Source organism: Indicator indicator, chromosome 11, assembly GCF_027791375.1.
Source record: "Indicator indicator isolate 239-I01 chromosome 11, UM_Iind_1.1, whole genome shotgun sequence".
In the NCBI taxonomy this organism is placed as follows: domain Eukaryota; kingdom Metazoa; phylum Chordata; class Aves; order Piciformes; family Indicatoridae; genus Indicator; species Indicator indicator.
Window position 1 is genome coordinate 16,037,566 of NC_072020.1, and position 26,761 is coordinate 16,064,326.

The window sequence follows — 26,761 nt, forward strand, 5'->3', positions numbered from 1 at the left end:
ATTCATCTCTTTTGCCTTTTCATTTCTGAACCTCTGCAATGATGACTAAAGGCTAATTGGGTTTGTGTTCTTGCCTTATTTTCTTTGAAGGTACCAGTGTCACTAGCTGCCTGAATATCTCAAGTTAGTTCTAACTCCTGCATTTATCTTTTCATACCTTTTGCTTTTTCTTTCCCTTTCTCTCTCATCTCTGATTTTTCTCTCAGTGTCATGAAGGTCAGACTGCAGAACAGCAGTGATCTTACTTTCAGATACGAGGTGTGGGGCCAAGTTCAAGCACTGCTTGCAGGGCACCACAGCAGCTCACTGCAGCACAGTGCAGAGGGGAAGGGCCCAGGTACTGGGGCCTTACAATAGAGGAAAAACAAGTGAAGGAGATGCAAAAAGAAACAGGAAATCAATGTAGTCACCAAGCAGAGAAGCAGGCCTGGGTCAGTGTGTCCTCTGGAAAAAATGCCTGAGGACAAATACCCTGTTCTCCCATTTCCAGGCACCTGCCTTGACACTCCAGTACCAGATGCCTCTCAGAGGACAACACTGCCTCCGGCTCCTGCCTAAGTGGGGGGTGGCAAGGAGACCTTTAACCATGAGGTGTTAACAGCAGAAGCACAGGGAAGACACAGGCCTATTGCTAAGCAGACAGGGAAATTAATCACTAGTATTGATGACAAGGCAGAGGATCTCAATACATTCTTTGCCTCTGTCTTTACCAGCATAGGTAGACCCCAGATCACAGGATCAAGTAGCTACATGTGTCAGCTCACCAGTAGCAGAGGAGGGGTTGATCTCTAGGCTTTTTCAAGGGCTCTATCCACATCAGACCACCCACCCACAGGGAATCCACCCCAGGGTGGTAAGCAAAATGGCTGGCATTGTTGCAAGACCACCATTCCTATCAGAAAAATCACGGAGATCAGGGTACATCCCTGACACCAGGAAAAGGGCAAATGTCCTTCCCTCTTTGGGAAAGTCATGGAACAATCCTCATAGAAACTAATACAAACCAAACAAAGCAGGTGATTGGGAAAAACGAGCACAGGATTGCCAAAAGGAAATTTTGCCAAGCTAACTCCATCACCTTCTACAACAAAATAACATTTTGTGCTACATGATGACAGCTGTGGGTTTTCTTTACTTGGACTCCAGCAAAGCATTGAATGCTGTCTCCCACAGCCATCTCCTGGCCAAACTGGCAAGATCTGGCCTGAGTGGGTGGTCTGCAAAATGGGTAGGCAACTAGCTCACAGCCCATACTCACAGGGTGGTGGTCATCGGTTTTCACTCAGGCTGGTAGCCTGTCACAAGTGAGGTCCCCCTAGCATTAATCCCAGGTCCCATGCTGTTCATCTCCATAATGACCTGTACAGGGGGATTGAAAGCACTCACACCAGCTGATGGCATTAAACTAGCTAGTGAAGGGCACACATTAGAAGGGAGAGCCATCTTATAGAGAGACCTGAACAGGCTCCACAAGGGGGCTAGCAAGAACTGTATGAAGTTTAACAAAGACAAATGCAAAGTCCTGCACCTGGGACATCAGAACCAAAAAGCACAGTGTAGGCTAGGATCTGTGTCTCTAGGGAGCAGCCTTGATGAAAGGGACCGGGGTTACCTGATGGACAAGTTGAACATAAGTCAGCAGTGTGCTGCTGCAGTAAGGAAGGCAAATCTGATTGTGTCCTGCATTTGCAGGGACATTACTTACTAGCAGAGATAGGAACACAATCATCCCTCTCAGCACTTATCAGGCTGTGCCTGAAGTACTGCATCCAGCTATGGTCCCCACAACTCAAAAATGCAGACAGCATCTAAATGAGGGTCATGAAGATGACCAAGGGGCGGGGGAATCTGCTGTACAAGGTAAAACTGGAGGAGTTAGGTCTTTTCTCCCTTGAGAAGGCTCAGGGGGGACTTCATCACACTATACTAGCACTGAAAGGACAGATATAAAAGGATGAAGGTTTTCTCTCCAGGTGGGGCAGAAAAGTGACAGTAGGTACAAGTTATACCAGGAAAGCTTTCATCTTGATATAAGACTTTGTTTGTTTGTTTTACTATAAAGAACAATCAAGCTTCCCCGGGGACATGGTAGAGTCCCCATCACTGAAGGTTTTCAAGATGCAACTGGGCATGGATCTAGATAACCTCATCTAGGCTTCCTTTCCCACAAAAGGTTATACCAGATGATCTTTCAAGGTCTCTTCCAGCCTAGGCTGGAAAAAACACACAAAAAAACCCAACAATGACAAAAACTACACCACCACCACTGTGCCACAACATACCCAGAGTACAGTTCATGAGTGGCAGGGCCTTCCTACCCACCTAATCCTCTGTGGTTTCTGAAGTCATGTTCTTCACAAGAAACCAGGTAAGAGGAAGATAAGAATAACAACCATATTTCAGGTCCATAAATGAAGTCTTTGCCTTTAATCTCTTGGGGCTTCCCTGAAGAAATCTCTGTGGCACAGACAGTATTACTGGATTCAGGCCAGTATGTAGGCATAGTAATTTAAAAGGAAATTTAAAGTCTTAAAATGAGACACCCTTATAAACTTTCAAAGAACATTTAGCTTTCAAGGTTTCTGGAACTGTCACTAGTTTCAGCTGCAGATCTAATCAGCCACAGCAGGATTCAGTCTCCCAGACTAGAACTGCAGATATAAGTGATTATCTGAACACATGAACTTGCAGTGCCCTTTCATTCTCAAGTGAGAAGTTTCTAATGTACTCATTTTTAATAAGTACTTTTTGAAATGCACTTTAAGATGCAGATGTTTCAGCAGAGCTGAATCAAAGCTGAAAAACTTAGAATCTGCACAACAGAAGCAAAAAAGAAAAATTTCTTTCTTTTGATTTTTTGTGAAAGAATCAAGTGGTACAACCTTATTGGGCAATTATTGTGTATTCTGTAGCTATTTGTTTTAGATGGAAACTGCAAAAATTCCCCCTTATTGAAATTTGACTTAGCAGCAGAATGTAATATCACAAGAAAATTTAGAGTCTCAGATTTCTAAATACAATCAGTCTGTTCCTTTAATACAAAAAGTCACATGAGCTAGTTCCAGATGGTGACATTTGTACAAGCAAAGTCATTAGAAATCATGAACCCCAGTGAAGCATGCCACAACCTGGATTTAGATAGGTCTGTGCATGTATATGAACACTAACATACACATAAAAGAGCTAAAAACTCCACAGTACTAGTCATTTGTCCATTTCAAAACAGCACCATTTAATCCAAGTTTTAAAACTCCAAGGTAACAAATACATTTCTAAAATTAGCAAGTTTTCAGAGGGTTTTATCAGTTTAGATACAAGGGGGTGAAATACAACTAGGAGATACCTTCCAGCCTGAAGCCAGCTGGGATCCATCCACTTCAGAGCCAGTTTGAGTAAGTGTGCATGCAACTTTATAGACCTTCACTAAGGTAAGTCCACCAGACACCCACAGAACGTACTTGTACACCCTCCAATAGTTCTCTCCAAAACTCCCAGACTGCAGCTGATCTGCAGCACCTGTAGTAAGCATCCCAGCACATACCACATTTAATAGTCTTGACAAAGTGTTTTGTTTACAATGCACCAAGTTGTTCTACAGTCCCAGAAGTAAATCCACTGCAAAAATTCCCTTTTCTGCAAATTTCACTAGCATCTCCTTATTCATTAGTGAAGAACAAGAAGTCTGAGTCCTTGTTTAAAGCAGCAGTTTCAAACTTCTCATGCATTCACCTGTCTGAAGCAAAATCAGTGACTTTCCTCCTTCCCATTTTGTTTCGTCTGCAAAGTGGATCCAGATCATAAAGCTTTGCTCTGTCTGATGTTCTAAACACTGGTGTTCACTATCTGTGAAGTTTTAGAAAACATAAAATTCATGAGGCAAGAAAAGCACCCAGAAAGGGTAAAGGCTGGGAAGTCTCAAACTACACAGTTTACATTTCAGAATGTTATGAACGTATACTACTGGACTTCTGCCCTCAGGCTTGGCCTCTGAACACTCCTGAATAGAAAAAGGGGTCAAACACCTCAAGGAAGAAAAGACAAAAAAAAAAAAAAAAAAAAAAAAAACAACAAACCACAAACCACCACCAAAAAAAAACACTCTGGCCCATTGACTAAAGCTTACACAAACTCACAATATGTTTTGAGCTAGCAACCCAGAAGTCACAGATATTAACCTCTGAGAAAACATAAGTATTGCAGAAATAGGCAGAAGTTTGTTATGAGTGTCATCATTTTGACCAAGCTGTGCAACTAAACTCTAGGTCAAACAGTGTGCTGTACTTTACATCCACTGCCCCTTGTCCTATCATAGGGCGTGACTGAGAAAAGGCTGTCCCTGTCCCTTCCCTCTTGGCACCCAGCCTTCAGATATTATAGACATTTATCCCCTTTCAGTCTTCTTTCCAGACTGAACTGCCCCAGGTCTCCCAGCCTTTCTTCATAAGGCAGTGTTCCAGACCCTTAATCATCCTTGTAGCCCTCCATTAGACTCTCTCAAGTAGTTCCCTGTCCCTCTTGAACTGGGGAGCCCAAAACTGGATGCAATGTTCCAGCAGGGGCCTCACCAGGAGAGAGTAGAGGGGGAGGAGAACCTCCCTCATCTGCTGGACAGAGTTTTCCTAATGCATCCCAGGATACCACTGGCCTTCCTGGCCACAAGGGCACATTGCTGACCCATGGATAACTTGCTGTCCACCAGGACTTGGTTTCCAGGTGATGCCTTAATAAAACCAAAGCAAGATCAAAATGCACTTTCTTGTTATAGCACCATTTGCTCCCTAAATTATACTTTGTACTTGGAAGAATTATATTTAAACTTCACTCTTAGCAAATTTTCTAAAAGATGCCAACTACTGACCAATGCAGTTTTACAAAGCAGACAAAATAAGCAAGTATCACACAACTGAATTCCTGCTTTCACCAGCACTCTAAGTTAGCATTGTGATCAAAAGAATCAGCCCTATTTATTTCCAAACCTGCACTAAGGTCTTCCTGACACTGGGAGAAAAGGCACTGATTTTATCCAGGGTTACTTCCTAGCTCTGGGGCTTTGGCCAGATGCAGCACCATGCTAGCACATGGCAGAAGGTGATGGAGGTGCAGAAGCACCTAGTTGGAAGGAGGTGGCCAAAGTACTTCTTTCAATGGTACCAGTGGATTGAAACACCTTGAACGTCTCAGGAAATTTTGGTGTGACTGTTTGATAAAAGTAGAGAGGGGAAAGAAACCAATAAATCTGTTAAGAGCATCCACTCTCACATTTCAAATGACCTCACTGCCAAAGATTCCTGTTATTACAAGTAAACTAGAGGAATGAAAGAGAACTGTTTAACCTTTTGGGTTAAGGCACCATTTCTGATGGTATTGAACCACATGAGAACCTCCCCTTGATGTCCATGAAGTACTTAGCTTTTAGATATCAAGTATGCAAGTTTTATTGCTTTTCTAATATTTTCACTATCTTCTTCAGATTTTATTTCCATTCAAATACTGTATGACACTTCTTGTACAAATGCTTTGGCAAGGCCCCCAGCCAAAACCATCAAAAAACTTGTTCAAAAATATTTCCTTTTAGAAGGAAGGGGGCAGGGGGTGGGGAGGAGTTCTTTTTTAAGAAAAAAAATTGTTTGTTTGTTGAGGATTTTTTTAATACATCCTTGAGAAACAAAAGGAGGATACACAACCATGTGCTGTCTTGACAACAGGAAGAAAAATATATCAGTAAATACCTTTCTGTTAAAGCAAAAGGCTGGAACTTGTAGAGTGCTGGAAAGTGAAACAAACTGTGGAATACTTATCAGATAATTGGAACTTCTCAGTAAAACATCCTTGTCTCACTGTTCTTGTTATTAGAAGGTTTTTAACCCATTCCTTTTGTCCAGTTCATTTACATTTCCAATCTTTTCAAATCGCCTTAGCATTGAAAACTGTTCCATGTGTGTCCCTCATTTTTAATTTTCCTGACTATGTAACTATTCATTTTACCATTTGTTTCTAAATGTGTATTTTCTAGACCTCTAGACTGCAAAAGCTTCTGGGGAGTGAGGGGGTCATCTCTTCAGATCTGTATATCAACCTGTGCTATATAATCATCCAGGCTCCCCTGAGCAGAAAGAGTCACTTGTAGGGCATGATTCAGCTCAAGAATCTGATGTCTAAAATAGGTCAGATGAAGAACAACTTACAAGGATCTATTTCTCTATGCTGATTATAAAGGAAGCCAAATGACCACCTAGGACAAAGATGCCTTAAATTAGGTGAAATCCTGCCCTAACCTGTTTCATGTACCACTTCTAAGATTGTGTTTGAGGCTCTCTCCCTGAAAATAATTGGGCCATGTAAAAACCATCAGTAATATCATGTGAGGTTATACCTAGAGCATAGTAGCCGCTTGACCTCACAAATGTCTAATCCACTGGAAAAAAGTTCTTGTTGGAAACGTTTTCAAGCAGACTCATTAGAAAGTTACCATGGAAACATTTTTTTTCCATTGGTAGAACACAGTTTGACAATTAGCTCTTCAAACCCCTTTGGATTTGAATTTTGTAATACTGGTAAATGAGGCCTCCCGTGAATTTCTCACAAGCACCTTTATTCCCTTGCTGAACACGAACAGAAGGAATGCATGATGCTGTTCTATACCAGGATGAAATACAACAATCTTAAAAAAAAAAAATCAATCAAAAAGAAAATCACTGAGCTGTGTGCACAGCTAAAAGAATGCAATGCCAGAAGTTCAGCCTCCAATCTAGGTGAGGTTTGTGTTTTCCTGTTCACCAAAGGTACATGTCAGCCACATGTACCTGGCCAACTCTGATACAACAGCTTGGTCTCAAAACTGTGCGGCAAATCAAATGATTCTCTAGCATGGAGGAAACTCAGTAGCTCCAGAGTGTTTTATCAACAGATGCTCAAGTTGTTGGTGATCCAATGGTGTCCTCACTCAGCCAAACAGGAAATAGAAGATTAATGCAGCCATCACCCTACTTTGGTACAAAGTCACAAAAGCAGGCAATGCTTTGGGAGCACAAGTCCTGCTTTTAAAGATTGCCGAGATACAAGTCCTTAAGTGCTCGTGTCATACCTGAAATCAGAGCCCTAGCCCTCACACCATTAGGAGCTTTGCCAAATGTTGTCCGTTATGAAGACAAAGATGTGTTTTTCTGATAACCATCAACAGCACACCTCCTTATGATCTTAATGCAGTCAGGTGGTAAACAAGTTGTTCCTGAAGAATAAGAGAGCTAGAGCCTTTGTATCCATAGCAAAGATGTCTTATGCTACTGTGGTAGCAACAGGAACATTCAAAGGAAAGAAAAAAAACAACCACAAAAACCAGTACTTTGCATTTTCCTTTATATCTCATTGCTCCAGATTGTATTCAACTGCCCTGTAATAAAGCCTTGTACTGATACTGTCAAATATGTGCCACAAGACAGAGCATAAGGGGTAACGCAGTATTAGATTGCTTTCCTCAATAGCAATTATAGCTCAGACATGCACACCTTCTGTCCAGCAAACCCAATTCCAATGCATAACCCAATACCATTGTAAGTTTCATAGCTAGAGAGAAGCTACAGCACTAGAGTGCAACCTAAAAGCTTATTTTCCAGCTGGGGTACTTGAAGTGTGTAGACGGGTACACCGTGCAGTGCCACAACTTCTTTTTTTTAACTTCCTGGTCCTTCCCCCTTATGCAGCCACATCTAGACTGCTGGGTCTAGTTCTGGGCTTCCTAGTACAGGAGACGTAAACATACTGGAGAGAGTCCAGTAAAAGCCAACAATGATGATCAAGAGACTGGAGCACCAAGGACTGGAAAGGTTGAGAGAGATGGGACAGTGCAGCCTGAAGAGAAAGCTTAGTGGGAATCTCATCCACATGTAGAAATACCTGAAAGAAGCATGTGAAGAGGATGGAGTCAGCCTCTTTTCACTGATGCCCCATGACAGGAGCAGAGGCAACATGCAGATACCAAAACACAGGTTTTCTCTCATCATCAGGAAATGTTTTTTCACTCTGAGGGTGACAAAGGTCTGGCAGAGCAGGGGGATTGGACGTGATGATCTCCAGAGATTCCTAAACCACATTGTGATTCTGTATGCTTTCATTTTTTGACACATCTACAAGCTGCACTGAGCACAGACAGGCCTCCCCAGGAGCTCAGAGCATAGAAGCCCTTTATGATCTTCCTCTACACTGTTTCTTCCAGATATATTAGGTAGTTAGAACATAATTTGGGGACATTATCTTTCATCCTTACCTTATGCACAGATTGCAGTACTCCACAGATTGGACCTGATCCCACAGTCCTATGACTGCCAAACATTTCAGACTAGTCTGTTTACTAACAGAGATGCTATGCAATAACGAATATAGCTGACATAGCAGAAATGTGTTTATTCCTTTGGCCATTCTGTGTTACAATGAATGCAGTGGATAAACTCTGAGCTACCATTCCTACTAATTAGTGTTGGTTTTCTTATTTTAAAAGTGACAATCATTAGCTTGGACCACATATAGTAGTCTCTTGGGTACTGGGAAGCATGGCTGAGATAGTTAACTGTAGATGAAAGCAGCATTCCTAGCAGTAAGCTCTATCCACATTTTCTCCTTGGGTCTATTTCAAAAGTCAAGTAGTAAAAAAGACCCATTCCCTCTGATTTCATTTGAGACAAAGCAGAAGATGACTGGGAGAGGAAATAGACATTTCTGATTTTTCTTTCTTAAGAGATGGACTATTCTCTGTTTTGCATCTTTTCCTTTCCAGCATCCCATCTTAATTTTTAAGCTGTACACACCCCTAGGATCATCACTCTGTCCACTTAAGTTTCCGTCAGACACCTGAGGACAGGCCATACTCAGCTGAAAACAGAAACATGCTGTGGGCTCTGGCAATTTAAAAGGAACTCCAAAACATGCAGTGTCTGGAAGCTTCCTTGACAAAATATTTGCTTCTACGAGGCACCAATCCCATCGCCTTCAGTAGGGACCAATTATACACCATTTCCTTCACCCTCCTATTTCAGTCTGCAATCCCAGGAGGATCCAGGTTTAGCCATCTGGATGTGAGTGGCACTCCTGAGGAAGTTCCTCTGACGCCTGCTCTTCTTCCCTTCCCTGCCAGGCGTCATCGGAGCCCAGAGGTAACCCAGAGCACACCTAGATAGCACTCGAGGAAGCATATGGCAGGAAGCCCACACCTTGTTCCGCCTTTCCCTTGGAGGAGAATTACATCTACTCACTGAAATGTAATTTGTCCCATTCCTCTTCCCCTGCATGTCACTTCTAACATTTCCTCATTAAATCCAAATGCCAAGGGGCCAGAGGAATGTAGCAAGGAAAGCAACTAAGTGTAAACAACCTTTTTTTCCAGGAACCCCCTCTTCAGTTTGGAGTTTCCTCAAATCCCAGGTCCTCACTACCTTATACTTTTGGTCATTTACATTTTTGCTAAATTTTTGTCATATTGCTTCATAGTTCCTTTACCTCCCCCTGCTTCCATAAATTCACACAAATACACACATGCATATTCAGTATGAGGCTTTAGAAATCCCTTTCTTTCCCTCAAAACACCAGCACTTCATCTGCATGCTGACAGAAAGACAAGCAGAGGCAGACAGACCTACTGGCTCTTTTAATCATGACTATCCTAGACAGATGATGGCCTTTTCATCTGCCACCACTGCCAGGTTAGCATGGACAGCAGTCTGTGAAAGACTGTCCTTGGTTGCCCATCCTGCATGGGAGAGGAGCATTACATCCTCCTCTTCAAAAAGACTTCACCATAATGACGCCCTGTAGCTGTTCAGCACCTCAGTTTTGCTCATCAGAGAAGCCTCCCTCCTCTCTGTGCACTGCCTCTGGAACAGGAGGCTGAATGTGAACAGTGAGCCACTTGGGCTGCCCTGGCACCATGCAGCTGTTGTCACTTGTCCTTCCTGATACTTGTAGGGAAAAGAGATGCACTGCACAAACTTTCCCTCTTGCCCACAAATACTATCAAAAGACTCTGTAAAAGAAGCTTCAGACTAAAGAAAGTAATGTCCTGCTTTTCCCTCCAAATGCAATGTAAATGCAATTCTGCCTAAGTAAATCCAAGCCTCAATCCAACTGAAATTAGCAGAACATTTTGCCATTCTTTTCAATGGGAGAATAAAATCCTTCATGATATGAAAAAAAAAAAAAGGAGGTAGAAAGATAAATCATTTAAAACAACTTTTTTTTTTTTTTAAGTATTGTTTTTACCTTACCGTAACCTAGAGAAATTTTTTGTACATAATCACTGAAGAGTTTGGTTGGGAACAACTTTCAAAGGTCATGAGGTGCAATTCATGCTAACTTAAAGTGCATTGCTTGGATGAAAATAAATATTTAATATTTAATTTCAGTTACAGCCCTGTGCAGGACTGCTCCAGAAGTATTGCAGATGTAACTCACTAATGGAAGTGCACTCAGTTTCTAGCTTCCTTCATTCATGGTCACTCTGCTGGCATTGCTGGTGTGCCACAGGATTCCCCCATATACGATTTGGCACTAGTGCATACACCCTTTATTTATGTACTTTATAAGTAGCAAGGGATCAGATATAAAAGCCAGCTAGACCTATTTCAGGACTCTATTCCAAGTAGCTGGGTAAGAAACACTGCCCTGCAGTAATAAAGCACTATGTTTTATCAGGATTTGGAAAGACTGTGCTCGGGTGCCTGTGCTTCAGAGAGCAGGCCAAGAACAGGGCAGGATTCATCTCCTTCAGCTCATGAAATCAAGCCCCATCTCTAACTAGCAAAACCTAATGCTGCTCTGATCTACCTGCCAGGTGGCACAGGCAGGAAAGGTTTCTCAAAAATAGAGAACAGCATGTGCAAAAAGCTAAGGAAGATAATCCTGGTAAATAATCTTCTCATTAATAGGCGACACAGCAAGTCAACCATACAGTAACATTACACCACTTCATAAACCACTGAGGCAGATGTTAGGAGCACCATCATGTGTCTCTGCTTTACAGCTTGTCTGCTTTCTACCAGCTCACAGCAGATGTGAACTGGTTACACAATCCTATCTGATATAATTGTTTCAAGCAATTGAAATTCAGCTCAGTAACTAAAGCTTCTGGTGCATATAGAAACCAAGCCCTGCTTCCCAGTTCCCTGTTACTGGCAATCTGCTGGTGAGTACCTGCAGATGGTTCTTCTCAGAGTCACCTTTGCAGCAACTGGTCTCCAGTCATGATGCAAAAGGATTTATCCACGCAAAGACAATGTAGATTTTAAAATAAAAAAATCTTTTTTAACTCATTTTGAAAACAAATCTCTACTTTGAAGCAAGTACAGGAAAACCATTAAGCACTTCTGATATGAAAAATGGCACTGCAAGTATCTGCCAGCTTTATCATTATTACTTCATGTAAACAGCCAATATCCATAAAAATAATGATCAATATAATGTATATGTTCCCCTCAAAGCTGTCTTCCCACTTTAAAGAGGACAGCTTTGTCATAATACTGCATACATTTAAAATTAACATATTCAGAAGATTCACCAAACTTCACATCCAGTTGCTGTCAACCTGTGATAAAAAGAAAAAAGATCCAAGGCCTGAATTACAGCTTATACTGCACTGCACTCAAATATATATATATATATATATACACATACATACACACACACACTCCCTTGGTGAAGTCCACAAGCAAAACACTGACACTAATACGTATAATGGCAGTCTTAGCTAAAAAGTGACACATGGCTCTTTAAATTGAAATATTAACCAAGGGAAAATACTTGTTTGTTTTGCTCTTCTGAGAAACACTAAATGAAACATCTGTGAAAAGTGATTTATGTCTTTTTACCAGTAATACTGTGACTCCATTGCAGGTACTATACAGACTGAACACATGCTATGTCTCCCTCACATCTCTCAATAGACACTTTGGGCTTGAAGGCACAGAAAATTCTGTACAGAAAAAAAAAAAAAATCATCCCTTGGCCCTTTCTAGAGACTGTGCTGCTCTAACAGCAAGTAAGTCACAGTGAACACTGACTCTGTGCAACACAGTAAACACTCAGTTTTCTAGCTGAAAATGAAATGCGATTTAGGGCTGTGTGATCAAAACTCAGGAGATGGTCTTATGATCAAGACAAACCAGCTGTGGTCTCTCCATGCAGCAGGCCCTACAAGTGCACAGCAGAAGGTATAAGTACCTTCAAGGAGCTATATAACAATGGTATAAGGCCATGCTGTCCTTCAGGTTCCTTTGGAAGGCTCTCAAAGCAAAAAAACTCCATCCCCTCGATTAGGAACAATGCCAGCAAGGAACAGGGCTCAGCCACCTTACTGCCAAAGAATGGAGAGGACTTCAGGGTCTAGGGAAGATGTGCAACTCCAAGTCTAAAATCTTCTCCGCACTGCTTCTAGCATAACATTCATTTCACCAACATGGAAACATTCTCTTCTTCCCAATTCAAAAAGATGTTTCTAACAGCACCTGTGCACTACAGGCATCAAAAGACCAAATTTCCTTTGCTCCTTAGCTTAGGGACCAAGAGTTACAGGCATTCTCTGAGAAGGCATATCCAGAGCATCTGAACAGATTGGTGTCTAATCAATACTGAAACAACCAAAGGTAAGAACTTCCCAAAAGGACACAAAACTTACTTGCCACAAACAACGTGAGAGAGATCAAATGCAACTGACTGAATACAAGAAGTAAACACACAACCAGCTGGGAGCACATCCCAGAGGTTTCATTTAAGTATCAGTGCAGAGCTAGAGAAAAATAATTATGCATGTAAAGTGTTCCTTTAAATGACAATTAAAACAGAAGGTTCAAATTATTGTTGCTTCTTCAGAGGGCAAGCAAGGCAAACACAAAGAGTAGATGACAAATCATTGTGCAGAATTTCACTGCAAAAATGCCACTTCAATTAAATGGCATAATGAATTCTAACTATTAGGAAGCATTAGACTGGAACATAAGGCAGCAAACATCACTAAAGAATAAACATATTCTCCCATGAAGGGAAATTTTCTCTGATCATGTTGTCAACCTGACAGGAGTGTCTTCCAGGAGCAAGTGGATCCCAAGTCATCAGCAGTGTCATAACTGCTGTTCTCAGTGCTTATGCTTCCCTTGATTCAAGAACAACGAAGCATTAGCCATGGAGACAGGAATAATAATGAAGCCACCTAGCAACTGTAATAGCAATAACCTGTTGATACTTCAGGAGTGAAGGAATGCTGGGTACTAGCAGGCTGGACTAAAGTTGAGGCATTTGCTGAGTTACAGGATCTAACACCAGCTGATGTGGATTCATAAGTCACAGTTTCAGCCTGTCCAAGTGAAACTCAAGTACAATTCTTAACAGCTAGGATCTCCCAATTTCCCCAAACTCTTGTGGTGACTCCCACGTGGCTTTTTAAACAGCACATGTTTGGTCACAGCTCCTCCAGCTGTTTGTCCTGTGTCTGTTCCAGAGGCTGCTTCTGCAGTAGGGCCAGCCAAGAGAAAAGGACTCAGGCTGATAACCAGATGAATTAAAGTTGCCAGCAATTAGTGCCTGCTCTTTACAGCAAAGCGGGGTGCAAACTGCAGTCACGGAGAGGCTGTTACACCTTCCTTTCAACCGAGTTCTAGGATAATCATCGTTCAATCATGCCAGGCTCCAGCCCCAGCACACATCAGCATGCTGCAGCTTTGCACTGTGAGGCAGGAAGTTTCAATGTAATTGTTTCCATCTACATTTATTAGGGAGAAGAGGAAAAACAACTACCTCAGTACCCACCTCTCTCATAACCCAAAATCCACAGCATAGAAAAAGCAATCATTTTTGCAGAAGAAACACACACCCAATTTAAACACTCTCAGCTCAAATCTACCCTGAATCATGCTTGAGAAAACTCATTCAACTGAAGTAAAGCAAGATGCTCATTATCAGTTGAGCTATATAGGCTGCATAATCTATGAAAAGCAGACAATCAGCTAAAAGCTACAGTTAGCAGCAGTCACTAGGTCTTAGGTATTTCCTGCTGGAATTCTATTTCTGTTGATGTTACCAGGAACCAATTAACTCTTTATCTGCAAAGGAACTTTTAAAAGTAGAACAGAGTGTCCTGTTCTGAACATTCTAAAGACATCCATTGATTTTTGTAACAGTGGAGTTAACCAGCAAATAGGACTCTGGAAAATCCCACTGCCTTTACTACTTGAGGAGCCATGAAATGAGATTCTGTGCATTAATGCCAAAAATTATTCACATTTCTAGGAGCAGCAGTAGAATCTGGTCCCTTGTGATCTGTAATTCAATACTTTTTTACTCTACACCATATAGCCAGTCCATGGACTATAAAATATAGATCACCCATCCTATGACCCAGGTAGAAGTTGGTAATCAAAGCTGATTTCAATACTGCAGACTTTGGCAAGTTAAAACAAACAAAAGACAAAAACAAACCAAAAAACCCTACAATAACAGCAACAAAAACCTACAAACAAACAAAATCCAACAGAAAACTACAACAAAAACTGCAACCAAAATAACCCACAGGTTCCTTATATTTGCTCATATGGCAGCTTTAAGAAAGCTAATATACACTGGAAGCCAAATGATATTTTGAGTTACCAAGCTTGCAGAAGTGTCAGAACATAATTTGGCCTGCAAGATCTGGAATTCTGAATTATGGTAATGTTCAAGGCAGAAACATAGCTTGTCTTTAAATCAAGGGCCAGCAGTTAGGAGAAAAGGCCATGTCTCCTTCAGATATAATCACATGTGGTACCAACTAAGGGCAAAAAGAGAAGTCTGAGCATCCTAAAGATCCCATTTTCAGACTACATTTCAAGGAAGATTGTGATAATTAACAGAATGCACATCCTGTATTAATCACAGCTTTGGGAGGGGGGGAATCAATATGAACTAACTGACTGGGCTTAGTGCTCTGCAGTTCACAATGCACAGAGCATGTACGAAACATCCTGTCCCAGACAACACCAGTTTTAACAGAAGAGGAAAACAACACTTTGCATTTGGCTCATGGCTGACAGGAGCACCTATAAAATCGACAGTCCATTTTTCTCTGTGCATTTTCATTCTTTGCTCACTTCCTAAAGTGTTAAAACTGCAGTTGTACCCACTTGGTATTTGGTGAAAATACCAGTTGCTCTCTTTTAATCATGGAAGGCACTTTTACTGCTATGCAGCTGATGACCACTTGTTTGAAAAATCCTGTGACTTCAGTAAGGTTTCTTGTGCACATCCAGCACCAGAATCATGGCCTGAATTAAAGCCTCCTTTTAAATTTTCTTAAGGGTATCTGCCTGGTAAGTGACAATCATTCATCTTCCCAAACTGTTATTACAGGACAAAGGGTGATGGTTTTGAACTAAAAAATAGTAGATTTAGACTAGATGTCAGGAAGAAAGTTTTTACAACATGGGTGGTGAAACACTGGCCCAGGTGATGTGATAGAAGCCCCATTACTGGAAACATTCCAGGTCAGGTTGGATGGGGCTCTGAACAACCTCACTTAATTGCTCACTGTAGGGGGGGGTGGACTAGATGGCCTTGAGAGGTCCTTTCCAACCTAAAGCATTCTATGATCTACAGGGATCATTGAAAAACAAACAAACAAACAAAAAACCCCAACCCTCAAACTCAGTATTCAAGCAGAGGAACATTTTGCTCCAAGTAATTTCAGAGAAAGTTAATGGAGATGTAATTTTTACTTCAAGTCTATTTCCAAAGTGGTTTAAAAAAGTCCCTGCAAATTTTCTCTATGTACTTAGCTGTGTAAAGGGATTACAGCAAGAAAGCTTAGTTTTCAGTTGACATGATTCAAACTAAATCACACTGGCATTCATGAAGCACAAAATAAGAGGGGAAAAAAAAAGGACAGAGCATAAAGAGGAAAACATTAGTACAAATCTGGAGGAGTAAATCCATTACCACAGTTCAAGAGTACAAGACCCAGAAAAGAAAATTAAAAAAATAGGAAAAGGTGAGTCCATAAAAAGCAATCAGCATGCCCTGCTGGGGAACTGCAAGGACTTCAGCTACCCAGATCCACAGGGAAGGAGTTAGTAACATTTGGGTTTAGAAAGCTTTCACTCCTAATAAGCATTCAGTGTCAATACTAAAAGAGAAAGGATACACAACCCAAATCCAGATAGCTTCCTTATCCTCACCTCTGAGAAGTATACACTGGCTATAAATCTACTGAACCTAGAAGAGGTACTTAGAGTTGAAAGTGAATTAACTGGTAGGGGTTCAGCAAGCTGTCTGCCCCTGCCCAGTAACACATCATTTGGCAAGCCTCATTGCTCTACAGTGAGAAAGGGCTAGGGGAGTGTGTTTGGGATGGGGGTGGGGTGGTTGTTGAGGGCAGAAATAAGACGTGGCATTGTTCAGAAGCCACGGCAAAGAGACTAAGCACCGTGCACGGCCATTTAATGGAGAGAGAGGATGCTTGCAGGCTTTCTGAGGAAAATATTCAGGGAGCTGATTGCAGCTGCTATGACAACAAGGAGGAGAATGTGATGTCACGCAACGACCGGAGCGATTGCTGTCACATTGTCCCAGTGCTCCACTCGGCTCACCAGCTGGGAAGGCAGTAGAGACCTCATTAAGTGCATCTGTTCTGTAATTACTACAACTTTCCTTGTGCCACACTTCCAACTTTGCACACAGCAGTAGCACAAGGCTATTGATGTTTCAGGAGGTTTAAGTTCGCAGGCCTGAAAATTTCGAGCTTGTAGCGATTAGAAATCAGCGACCGAGTTTCAGCAGGGTCATTAGATACAAGCTCTGTCATCAGGCAAAGTGAGGAGCAAGATATCAGCACAAGCTTGATGAAGTCTTGGAATCGAGCCACAGGAAAGCTATGTGATTTGCCTTTCTTGTAGGTAGGGCAATTCCTTCTCTGACCTACAGCAGCATTACCTGTATCTGGGAAAGACCATCCAGGGCAGATCCTTTGCTCGTTTAAAGCAACACAGTTCCCACAACTGCAACGGAGTAATGCAGATTTACCACTGGCCAGGATCCTGCCTTTTGCTTCATTATTCATGCAGAGCTACAGAGCTTGGGGAAATGAGCTTGCATTTACACTACAGCAGGAAAATACACCAATTAGTACAGCACGAGAGTTTAAAATAGATCTGCAGCAAAAATGCAAATACCCAAAGGCAACTAAGTCTAAAAGCTTCTGGAGTCTGATCCTCATAGCAGCAGTATGAGACAAAGGATGCAAACCTCTGGCTTTCAACATGGGAGAGGGAGCTGACTGGAGCTCCAAATGAGAGAAGGTTGCCTCTAGTCAGAGCCTGCTTGCTCAGGAACAGGCCTGGCTGCCTGCCTAAATCAGAGCTCAAACAGCAAAAGAGTTCATGTCTTCTTTCTTTACAATTTTGGGCATTCTAGAAAATCTGAAATTTGTAATTAATCTCACTGCATCAGTTGAGAAGGCACTGGGAGCAGAGGTTAGCAAAAGGCAGGGGCAGGAGAAAACAAAAGCAGGGGCAATACTATTTCTCAGCATGGTAAGATGGGGCCCCTCCTGCTAGGGCACAGCAATTATTTGTCGTCTCTAGAAGAGGATGGTCTGTGCTTCTTTCCCTTACAGAAGAACAGGAGGACAAGACAGGTGGGTCTAGGATCTGGCATGAAAGAAACAGGAGTTCCCATCTCCAGCCAGGTCTCTCCACCTTCTGCCCTAGTTGCACCTTGTACTGGTGCAAGTGGGGCTCTGTTTCCCCACAAGCCCAAGCTTTCATAGCTACTTCACATTAGTGAATTTTATTCCCGTTGTGGGCTTTAGACTATTTGGTGTCATTTGTCCTAGAGCTAGATTCAGAGGTGACCAAGCACCAAGACCTGGACAAATGTAATTTGCCAATCTTAAAAATAAAAAAATCATATGAATTAATGAAAGGAACACTTCCTGACTGTGATAACAATGGTTTTATCCATTAACATCTCACCCAGGGCTCTGGAGGTTATTCTCCCATGTTTGGAACACAGCAAAATAGAAAAGGGATGCCCATTAACTCACATCAAAACACGCTGCAGAAATTTTACTGTTCACAGCTTCCTTGACAAATAATATCAAGAGAAGCAAGGAAAATAGCACTTTTGATGTAATCCTGCCACAGGGAGCTGCAATCTGAATCTGATGCTTTGTGAGCTTCTGATGGATGTGGCGCTCAATGCCACACAGTAACCTCTCACTTAAAACAACTCTGAGAGAGAAAGGAACAGCCCCAAACACTCACCGTGTTTCTGGATGCCAAGATAGAGGCAGTAGAGCACAGCTGTGAACAGCAGGTAACAGTGATAAGGTAGTGTCCATGGAGGCAAATGGGCAGAGCTCCATGAAAGCATTGCCAGGCTTCTTGCTGCACAAGTATTGCTACAGTCTTTTCAAATATCATTTAACAGAGCTTACAGCGGTGCACCTCTGCGACATCAAAGATGTCAGTGCAATATGGAGACCCTGTAGATGCCACAGAAATCATCATCTCAACCCCTTTACAGAAGCAGCAACAGGTTAAGCAGCAACAGCAGGATACTGTTGCCTATGGCTGTGACAGAGACCACCATCCCCTGCAAAGGGCCAGCCCTATGCATGCCAACTATTATTGAGTCTATCCAGGTGTATTTGAAGGCAGAGCAGACAGAGAGCGCAGTGCTTAAAGGTAAACCTTTGTCATGGAAAGAGCAGGAAAAACTCTCGTAACTTTAGAGCTTTATTTCACAATCTGTGCACTGAATTTAGGTGAATTTGTTGGAGGTAGGGCTGTGTTGGAAGATATTTTAATTCTTTATAATCTATTATAGCTACATCAGACTTCCTGAAATTACTTTGAAAATCTCAGGTCCTATTGCAAACAGTATCTGTGTTATATTAATAAACTTCAATTTCCCAGTTCATAGATTTCAGCTGACAGCATTCCACTGTTTACATAGAAATCATCAGTGCTTCCTATCAGCTCTTATTGAGAAAATATCCTCTCAGTGTGGTCTAGCAGGTGAGAGAGGGGGAGGAAAAAAAATAAAAAAGAACAATGAAACTCCCCAAATTCTTAATTTTTTTTTTTTTTTGGTAGCAAATAAAATTGCAAAGAAAACTACAAAGAAATTTAGGTACAGACAAGGAGAGGCTACAATCCATAGCAGGGGTGGTGGCTATACATTAATTCCTCCTTCACTTTTTTGCCAGAGTCACTGTTCATGTGCAGGCAGAGGTAACCCCCTCTCCGTTCCTGAAAGCAGGCTGACCCCACGGAGAAACATTTCTTACAGACCTTGAGGGAGCTACCCATTTGCAGAACTAGAGAGAGATTTGTCAGTACCTTGTAATTACAGTGTGCTTTCAGTCAGAATGACTAAGTGCAGAACTAAAGCAAATCTCCATGAAAATGCATGGCTTATGGGCCTATAGGTGTCTTCTGCTCAAACTGCCTCTTTTGTGGGATTCAAAGGTGCTGTTGTCCTCAAATGAATTACAAACTCCAGTAAGGCTAAAAATCAATACATAAGAACAAAATAGTTAACGGCTACAATGTACAAAGTTCTCTAGACAAAATACAGTAAAACAAACAAACAAACAACCACCCTAACTGCTCTTATTTCTCTGGTTTATTTCTAGAATAATTTTTAAAAGTCCATTCCTGTTTGTTCCACTCCTAATGGACACCCTTTCAAGAGAATAACACAAAATCCTCAGCAGCATTTTCATTCAAAGTGAAGCATATGACAGAGATGAGCGTATTTTCTTCCTTATCCTAACAAAGCTGAGTTCAAAATTTAATTTGCTTCCAGCCTTCCCCAGACCAACAAAGCACATATATCTCTTCAGACAATACAGAAGGTATTGATGAAGTGATCTGTCAAAGGGACTAGCAAGATCTACTCTGGCTGTTCTACCTATGATATTGAAAGGGATATTGAAACAGGTTTCAAGTACTGAACTGTTACTACTATTCGAGAAACTCCGGCAACATTAAGAAAACCATTTAAAAAAAATGAAAAGAAGGCTCAAAAGCATCACCAAGCAAAATGCAGATCTTTGGTAATAACTGGAAGAAAAGCTTTTGAGCATGAAATGGAGAGTGTCCTCCTAAGGAAATTTTCCAGCAAGAGTTAGAAACAACTGCTGCAAGCAAGGCTCATTCAGTGCCATATCCCTCCTCTCTAGTAACACCTGAGTTACAGCAGAGCTCCCTATCACTTAATTTCATTCTAATCTAGAAAAATAAATTTATTAGATACACTGGACGGGACAAAACAGGGTTGCCAGGTGCTTCTGGATATGAAAAGCAGAGAGTGGGAGCTTTAATGAAATTAGCTCTTAGTCATAGGAAGGTGATAAATGCAGAAAGAAAATATGCTCTTGTTAATGTTTGTGTTTACCATTTTTTCTCAGGTTTAAAAACAGTGGATGTTCCTCTGCCTTGCACCTTTAGTCAGTCAATTACAGCAGCAAAGTCAGTAACACACTGGCATTCTGATTTAATAGCCTTTAATTCTCACAGAAGTGATGAGACAATGTGCAGGACAAAAGGAAAAGAAAAAGAAAAAAACCCCTTCTGTTTTAAATTCAGCTACCATTCTTTCCTGCTTTACTTTTAGTGGAGGAAAATTACACCAAAGTTAAACAAGAGCTCAGCTCAGACACAACAGATTGTGTACACAAAACTTCATTGACTGAAATGCACTGACATAGACCACAGCAAATAAAGAACTTAAAGTCTTCATCTGAGATACATCAAACTTTCTAGAACAAACTAAATCATGTGATCCCTGTCCTGTGACTTTGCACAGGACTGTAGTCCCTTTGCACCCCACTAATGCAAAAAAAAAAAAAAAAAAAAAAAAAAAAAAAAGTCCCTAAGAGCAGAATAGTGAAACCACACAGAAATCTTCAGTGGGCATAGACCAGCACACCTCACTCACTCCATCAAAAGGATGGGAGCTGGGGGAAAGGGATTTGCAACTGCCTTGTTTCTTTATATAGAAGCAAGCTATCCAGAGTTGGTATACGTTTGCTTTTCTGGTATGGTGCATCCCTTTCTCTTGCAGGATCTGTGAAGCCCTTGGTAAGCGCAGAGTTCCCACACCTCTCCTGTCCCTCCCCCAGTGCTGTAAGCAACTAAGGTGAAAATTAGAGCTGTCTAATTAGAAGCTGCTCTAGGTTGCACTACTGTCTGAACAGATGCTGGTCACCTCCAGAGACACAAGGCTACCTAAATGCAAGCTATCAGCAAAGAGCTTTTCTTGCACCAGCCTTCTTCCATGCCCACATACCTTCATGTTGGATGTTAGGCCCAGGTCTTTCATTAAAATTATCATGGTTTCATTGTAAGTGATCATTTTCCAAAACACTGGGAGTATCACCCTTTCTTAGCAGTTAGTACAAGGGTGAATTAATGCAAAATATTTTCTTTTGCTCATTTCTCTCAACTTGACATGACTCTGTGCCATGAGAGTATCCACTTTCTCTCACAGCTGACACTTTAACAGCAGATGCAGAAGGTCAGCATTTCCCAAAAGCTTCTTAATTCACAGTACCCAAAACCAGACACCTACACAGAAGCCTCATTTGATAGGAAAAAAAGAAAAAAGACATTTAAGCCCATCCTTAATACACTGATGTTGCTGGAAGATGTTTTGGATGCACTCATTTTCTTCAGGATAAAGATTAAACACATGAATCATTCAGGTCTGTCTGCCACAGTGCTGGTAATGCCAGAGAGCATGCTTACAAAGTTTTCATGGCTATATGAGTCAATCCAATGCACGCTTGTCCAGATATAAAAATAAATGTTATATAATGCACAGATCACAGCATCCAATATGATGGTTGTGTGCACCAAATAGAGGAAAATAGCACAGGAACTCCTATGCAACAACTCTGCTAAGAAGCAGAAGAGGCTGCAGTTCTAAACCTGAGCAATTTGATGCAAAATTGGTCTAGCTGTTTTGTGAGCATAAGTAGCACTAAAGAGAGCAAAGCAACAAATACAGCAATCCTCTTGGATTGTTCATAAACAAACAAATAAAAAATTAAGCACAGTCATAAATATTTATCATCGTCAGATAATGTGCCTAGACTCAAAGAAGAAATGTTTATCCTCCAGACTGGCACAAACTGATAAAATAACACTATTAGTAATGACACTGAGATGGGGAGAGATTAAGATAGGGAGTTCAAAAGTGAGCCTGTTGTTGCTTAACCTGCTGGAGGGACTACCACCTTCCTGTTAGAAAAAGAAATTTGAGAAGTAGCATTTGCCTGGCAGTTTCACCTTTAAAAGTGCTTAATGCACATCAACAGATGACTACAGGAAGGTATTTTAATGAAACACACATTTTCATCTCTTTTTCTCAGCAAGTTTAATGTTTGCATGGTGTTAATGATTGCAAAACAAGTTTTCCATAAAGCAGAGGAATAAACAGGTATCTCTTTCCCCACCAATAAAAAGCTGGTACCCATCATTATTAGATGAAACTGCAAGCCAGTTACACTAGAACAGACCAGGAAAAACTTTCCTGATTTCACTGCAGGGAAGCAGAATCCATATCATCTTAAAGGTGTTCAAGGGAAATTCATATTAACTGAATATTACAATTTATGGGTATAATTTAATTCAGATTTAACTTTTAAATTAAAATTAGATGTAAGCTTGCTTTGTTTCTAAGATCTGTAGGGATTTATATAACAGCCTAGTGAGATACACAATTTTAGCAGAGCAGCAAGCTCAGGGAATCCTCATATTTTAACTTTGCACAGCAAGTCTCCTGGAAAAAAACACAGCCACCTGTCGCTTTGAGAAGCCTCACTTCTCCCTAAAACAGTGAACACAAACAACGAACTGCACTCTTCAAACACTTACGACAAACAGTCATAAAAATCCTAATCTCTCTTTGCATCACTCCCTGCCCCAGTAATTTTGCTTTTTGTGTTTGAGAACCAACAAGAACTGTTACATATATCTTTACGCAAACTGAGAAAAGGCAAAAGGTTACAGAATTTGGAAACACTGGCTAAATGAAGAAAGAAATACTGGAAACAAAGCCAAGGCTCCCAAGGGTTATGTTCTGGGCTCATCGGAAGGAAACACAGCTAGCCAGTTGGAAACCTGCAATCCTGAAGCCCAGGCTTTCCTGAGATAAGGTTCCCAAACAAAAGTTTTGCAGGCATCTCTGTGAACTCCTGCCAAAACGCAGCGAAAGGATTTAGAGTGGCTGCATATCAAAGGTAAATTTCTCCGGGAGAAGAAAATACAGAAGGCAGGATGGGAAACCAACCCAGACAAAAGTTGCAGAACATCTATACGTTTTAAAAGGCATGTATCAACAAAAGGCAATTGCCAACAGCTGTCTTACTGGAGCTGCAAAGACTGAGAGGAAAGAAGGAGAAGAGAGGCAGTGAAGGAAAGAAGAGGAATTGAATCAGGCTCACCAATTGTAAAGCTATAGCCATCGATGCTGAAAGTAGCACTCCGGCATTTTTTAAATCCTTCCTTTCTGCTGCTTGGCTCTGTCATGATCCTGCCAGGTTGTACTTTCAGCACCACCTTTCTCTCCCCGCGTGGAAGCAGAGCGCTTGAGCTGACTCTCAGCTGCCCTCGGATAACTGCCGGTAAAAGCTCGCACACCCAATCTCACACATCTCCCGGCGCGGGGAGCCGAATCCAGGAGGCATGCACCCAGCAGCTTTCTCCTCCCCCAAACACTCTCACTGGCATGTTACCGACGTGCCTACTCAGAGTTTAACTGCTGGTTAGAGGCTCCAGTAGCTAAACCAGCAGTCAATTAGTGCAAGACTAACGAGTCAATAAGCCAGTTGTATCTGTCAAATCCCTGTGTAGGAGTCAGCATACAATTTAAAAGAAAAAAAAAAAAGGTGAAGGATTAGATTTTGCTGTGATCTACCCACTGACTCTCCTTGTATTCCCTGCTATGCTGCAGCCCCTGCTTCTGTGGCTCCCCTTGCTCAAAGGGATTTCTGACTTGCAGCAAATTGTGCACAGATTTCAGCCCTTCAGATACAAGCAGCATGTTTTAATCATTTGAAATACAGTGAATCACCCCAAGATTACAGTACACCATCAGTCATCTACTACTTATACTAACGGCAAATCTCTGGAAACACAACTGACAGCAGAACGCGAGAGATTGTCTGTACGAGCGTTAAGTGATTGTGGGAAAACAACAAAAGTAATTTAGCAGTAATGACGGTAAACAGAGCCAAATGTACAGCACACACAAAAGTCTTTAGAGCTCTTCCTCCTCCTGATAATTCATCACGTCTGGTAAACTCGGATTTTTTTTTTACCCAATGATATTTTTAAATGTGATTCAAAGTGCTTTCAGCAATCAGCTGAAAGAGGCAGGCAAATCACCCCTATCCTATCAATAGACAAGATTTAGGATTAGGGCTAGCAAAGTTTTCACAGAAGGCTAGCAACAAGCCAAAGGTTTACAAAGAGGCATCCAGGAAAACACTGCCAATATCCTAACGATCCCGGTTCAGAGGATCGCAAGCTTTTAACCGTTACCTGCAGGAACGGACAAGGAGGAGGCTCTAGCAGCACGTGGAGATCACATGGAGCTGCTGATGGTGAGGAAAGCTGCTGAAGCATTTGAGAGATCTGAAGCAAGTTTGAGGAGTTTGCTCCTGGAAACTCTGCTAAGGCACAGTAAAAATGAGAAGGCAATAGGTAGCAGCCAACATGGCTTCACCAACAGCAAATCACATCTGACAAATTTGGTGGCCTTCCATGACAGGGTAACAGCACTGATGGGCAAGGGAAGAACAACTGATGTCATCTACCTTGTCTGTCCCCCGGGACATCATGGTCCCTAAACTGGACAGACATGGCTTTGACGAGTGGACTACTCAGTGGATGAGGAATTGGCTGGATGATGACACTTGAAGAGTAACAGTCAGTGGCTTGATGTTTAAGTGGAGACAAGTGACAAGTAGTGTTCCTCAGGGGTCAGTACTGCAACCGATACTGTTCAGCATCTTTGTCAGTGACATGAGCAGTGGGATTGAAGACATCCTCAGCAAGTTTGCCAACAACACCTAGCTGTGTGGTGCAATCAACATATAACAGGGGAGGGATATCATCCAAGGAAACCGTGACAGGCTTGGGAAGTTCAACAAGGCCAAATGCAAAGTCCTGGGTCAGGGCAATGCCAAGGACAAATACAGGCTGGGTCAAAAATGGAAAGAGAGCCATCCTAAGGATGACTTGGGAATGCTGGTTGATGAGAAGCTCAGCATGAACTGGCACTGTGCACTTGCAGCCCAGAAAGCCAACTGTATCCTGGGCTGCATGAGAAGTGTGGCCAAAGGTCAAAGGAGGTGATTCTCCCCCTCTACTCTGCGCTGGTAAGACTGCACCTGCAGTATTATGTCCAGTTCTGCATCCCCCAATGCAAGTGAGACATAGAACTGGTGGAGTGAGTCCAGAGGAAGACCACAAAGATGATCAATAGTCTGGAATACCTCTCCTGTGAAGACAAGATGAGGAAGTTGGAGTTGTTCAGCCTAGAGAAGAGAAGGCTCCATGAAGACCTTATTACAGCCTTTCAGTACAAAAGCCATGAGGCAATAGAACGAGGGATAGCAGTTTCAAAGTGGAAGGAGCTAGATTTAGATTAGATATTAGGGCAGAATTCTTCCCCATAAGGGTGGTGAGGCACTAGAACAGGTTGCTCAGAGTTGCAGTGGAGGCTCCAATGCTGAAACTGTTCAAAGCTAGTTTAAATGGAGCCTCGAGCAACCTGGTCTAGTAGGTGTCCCTGCCCGTGGCAGTAGGCTTGGAACTAGGTGACCTTTTAAAGTCCCTTCCAAATCAAACCACTCTATGATGCTATGAAATTTATGCAATCCTTTTATTTTTCCTGTATTGCATGTTAATACAGAAACATGCTACTAAAATGCTCCAATGTTTCAGGTTCCCAAGCATAAAAATAAATTCCAGGTAAATTCATCAGGTTTTTATTGTTCTGTGAGGAAACCACATGGAAACACTTAAGTTTCAGGAAGACTGACATCAAAATAATAGCCACAGTTTGCTAAAAGCTCACCCAATGCACACCAAAAAGTTTACAAAATATCTACAAACCCAGTCTGTGTTTAAAGTATAAACCTCAGCCCTACCTCAACAAAAGCTTAAGTCATATAGAAATGCTGTACTTTTTAAAGTCCTTCTCTTCCAGTCTTCCAGGTTTCTTGGCCCTTCAAGACTAAAGTGTGAAATAATAAGAACTCCTTAGATATAACATTGATGGCAGTGTTGCACCTGCAATTATTTTGCCTCAGAAGGTTGGGTAAGCACAGATCAGGAATTTAAGAGTTGCTACTATAAAGGCAGTCACTGAAATGAGGACTTCTCAAACATTTTACTGGACTCCATTAGGTATCTGCCTCCCCTAAACAATGTAGAAAAAACAGTCTGAGTACAAAGTGTTTGTAAGGAGTCATTTTCCCTGTCACTGGTTATATAGGTCACATAAGCACTAATGCTCTGCCTAAGAAAGCAAAAGCATAGAGAATTACTCACGCTATGTCTAGAAAGCAGAAAGCTGAATGTCATCTAAAGGAAAGGCCTGGAACTGTCAAGGTTTAGGGGATTTCTTCATCTATTTATTTGATGACGTTTTCTTCCTTAAGCCATAAAGCATTGATTCATGAAGAAAAACTGCAGGAAAATATTAGTGAGCATAATGAAGTTTCAGTCAAGTTTCT

General features: G+C 41.7%; 1 protein-coding gene across 1 annotated transcript in view; it reads right to left on the bottom strand.

Moving 5' to 3' along the window:
• PDE1C (phosphodiesterase 1C) overlaps nucleotides 1-23,546 on the bottom strand; it is a 277,040-nt gene extending 253,494 nt beyond the window's left edge. The window contains exon 1 of the mRNA XM_054384765.1: nucleotides 23,462-23,546. Coding sequence (XP_054240740.1) covers nucleotides 23,462-23,546 — 85 coding nt within the window. The remainder of the gene's footprint in view (nucleotides 1-23,461) is intronic.
• Between the last annotated feature and the right edge of the window lie 3,215 nt (nucleotides 23,547-26,761).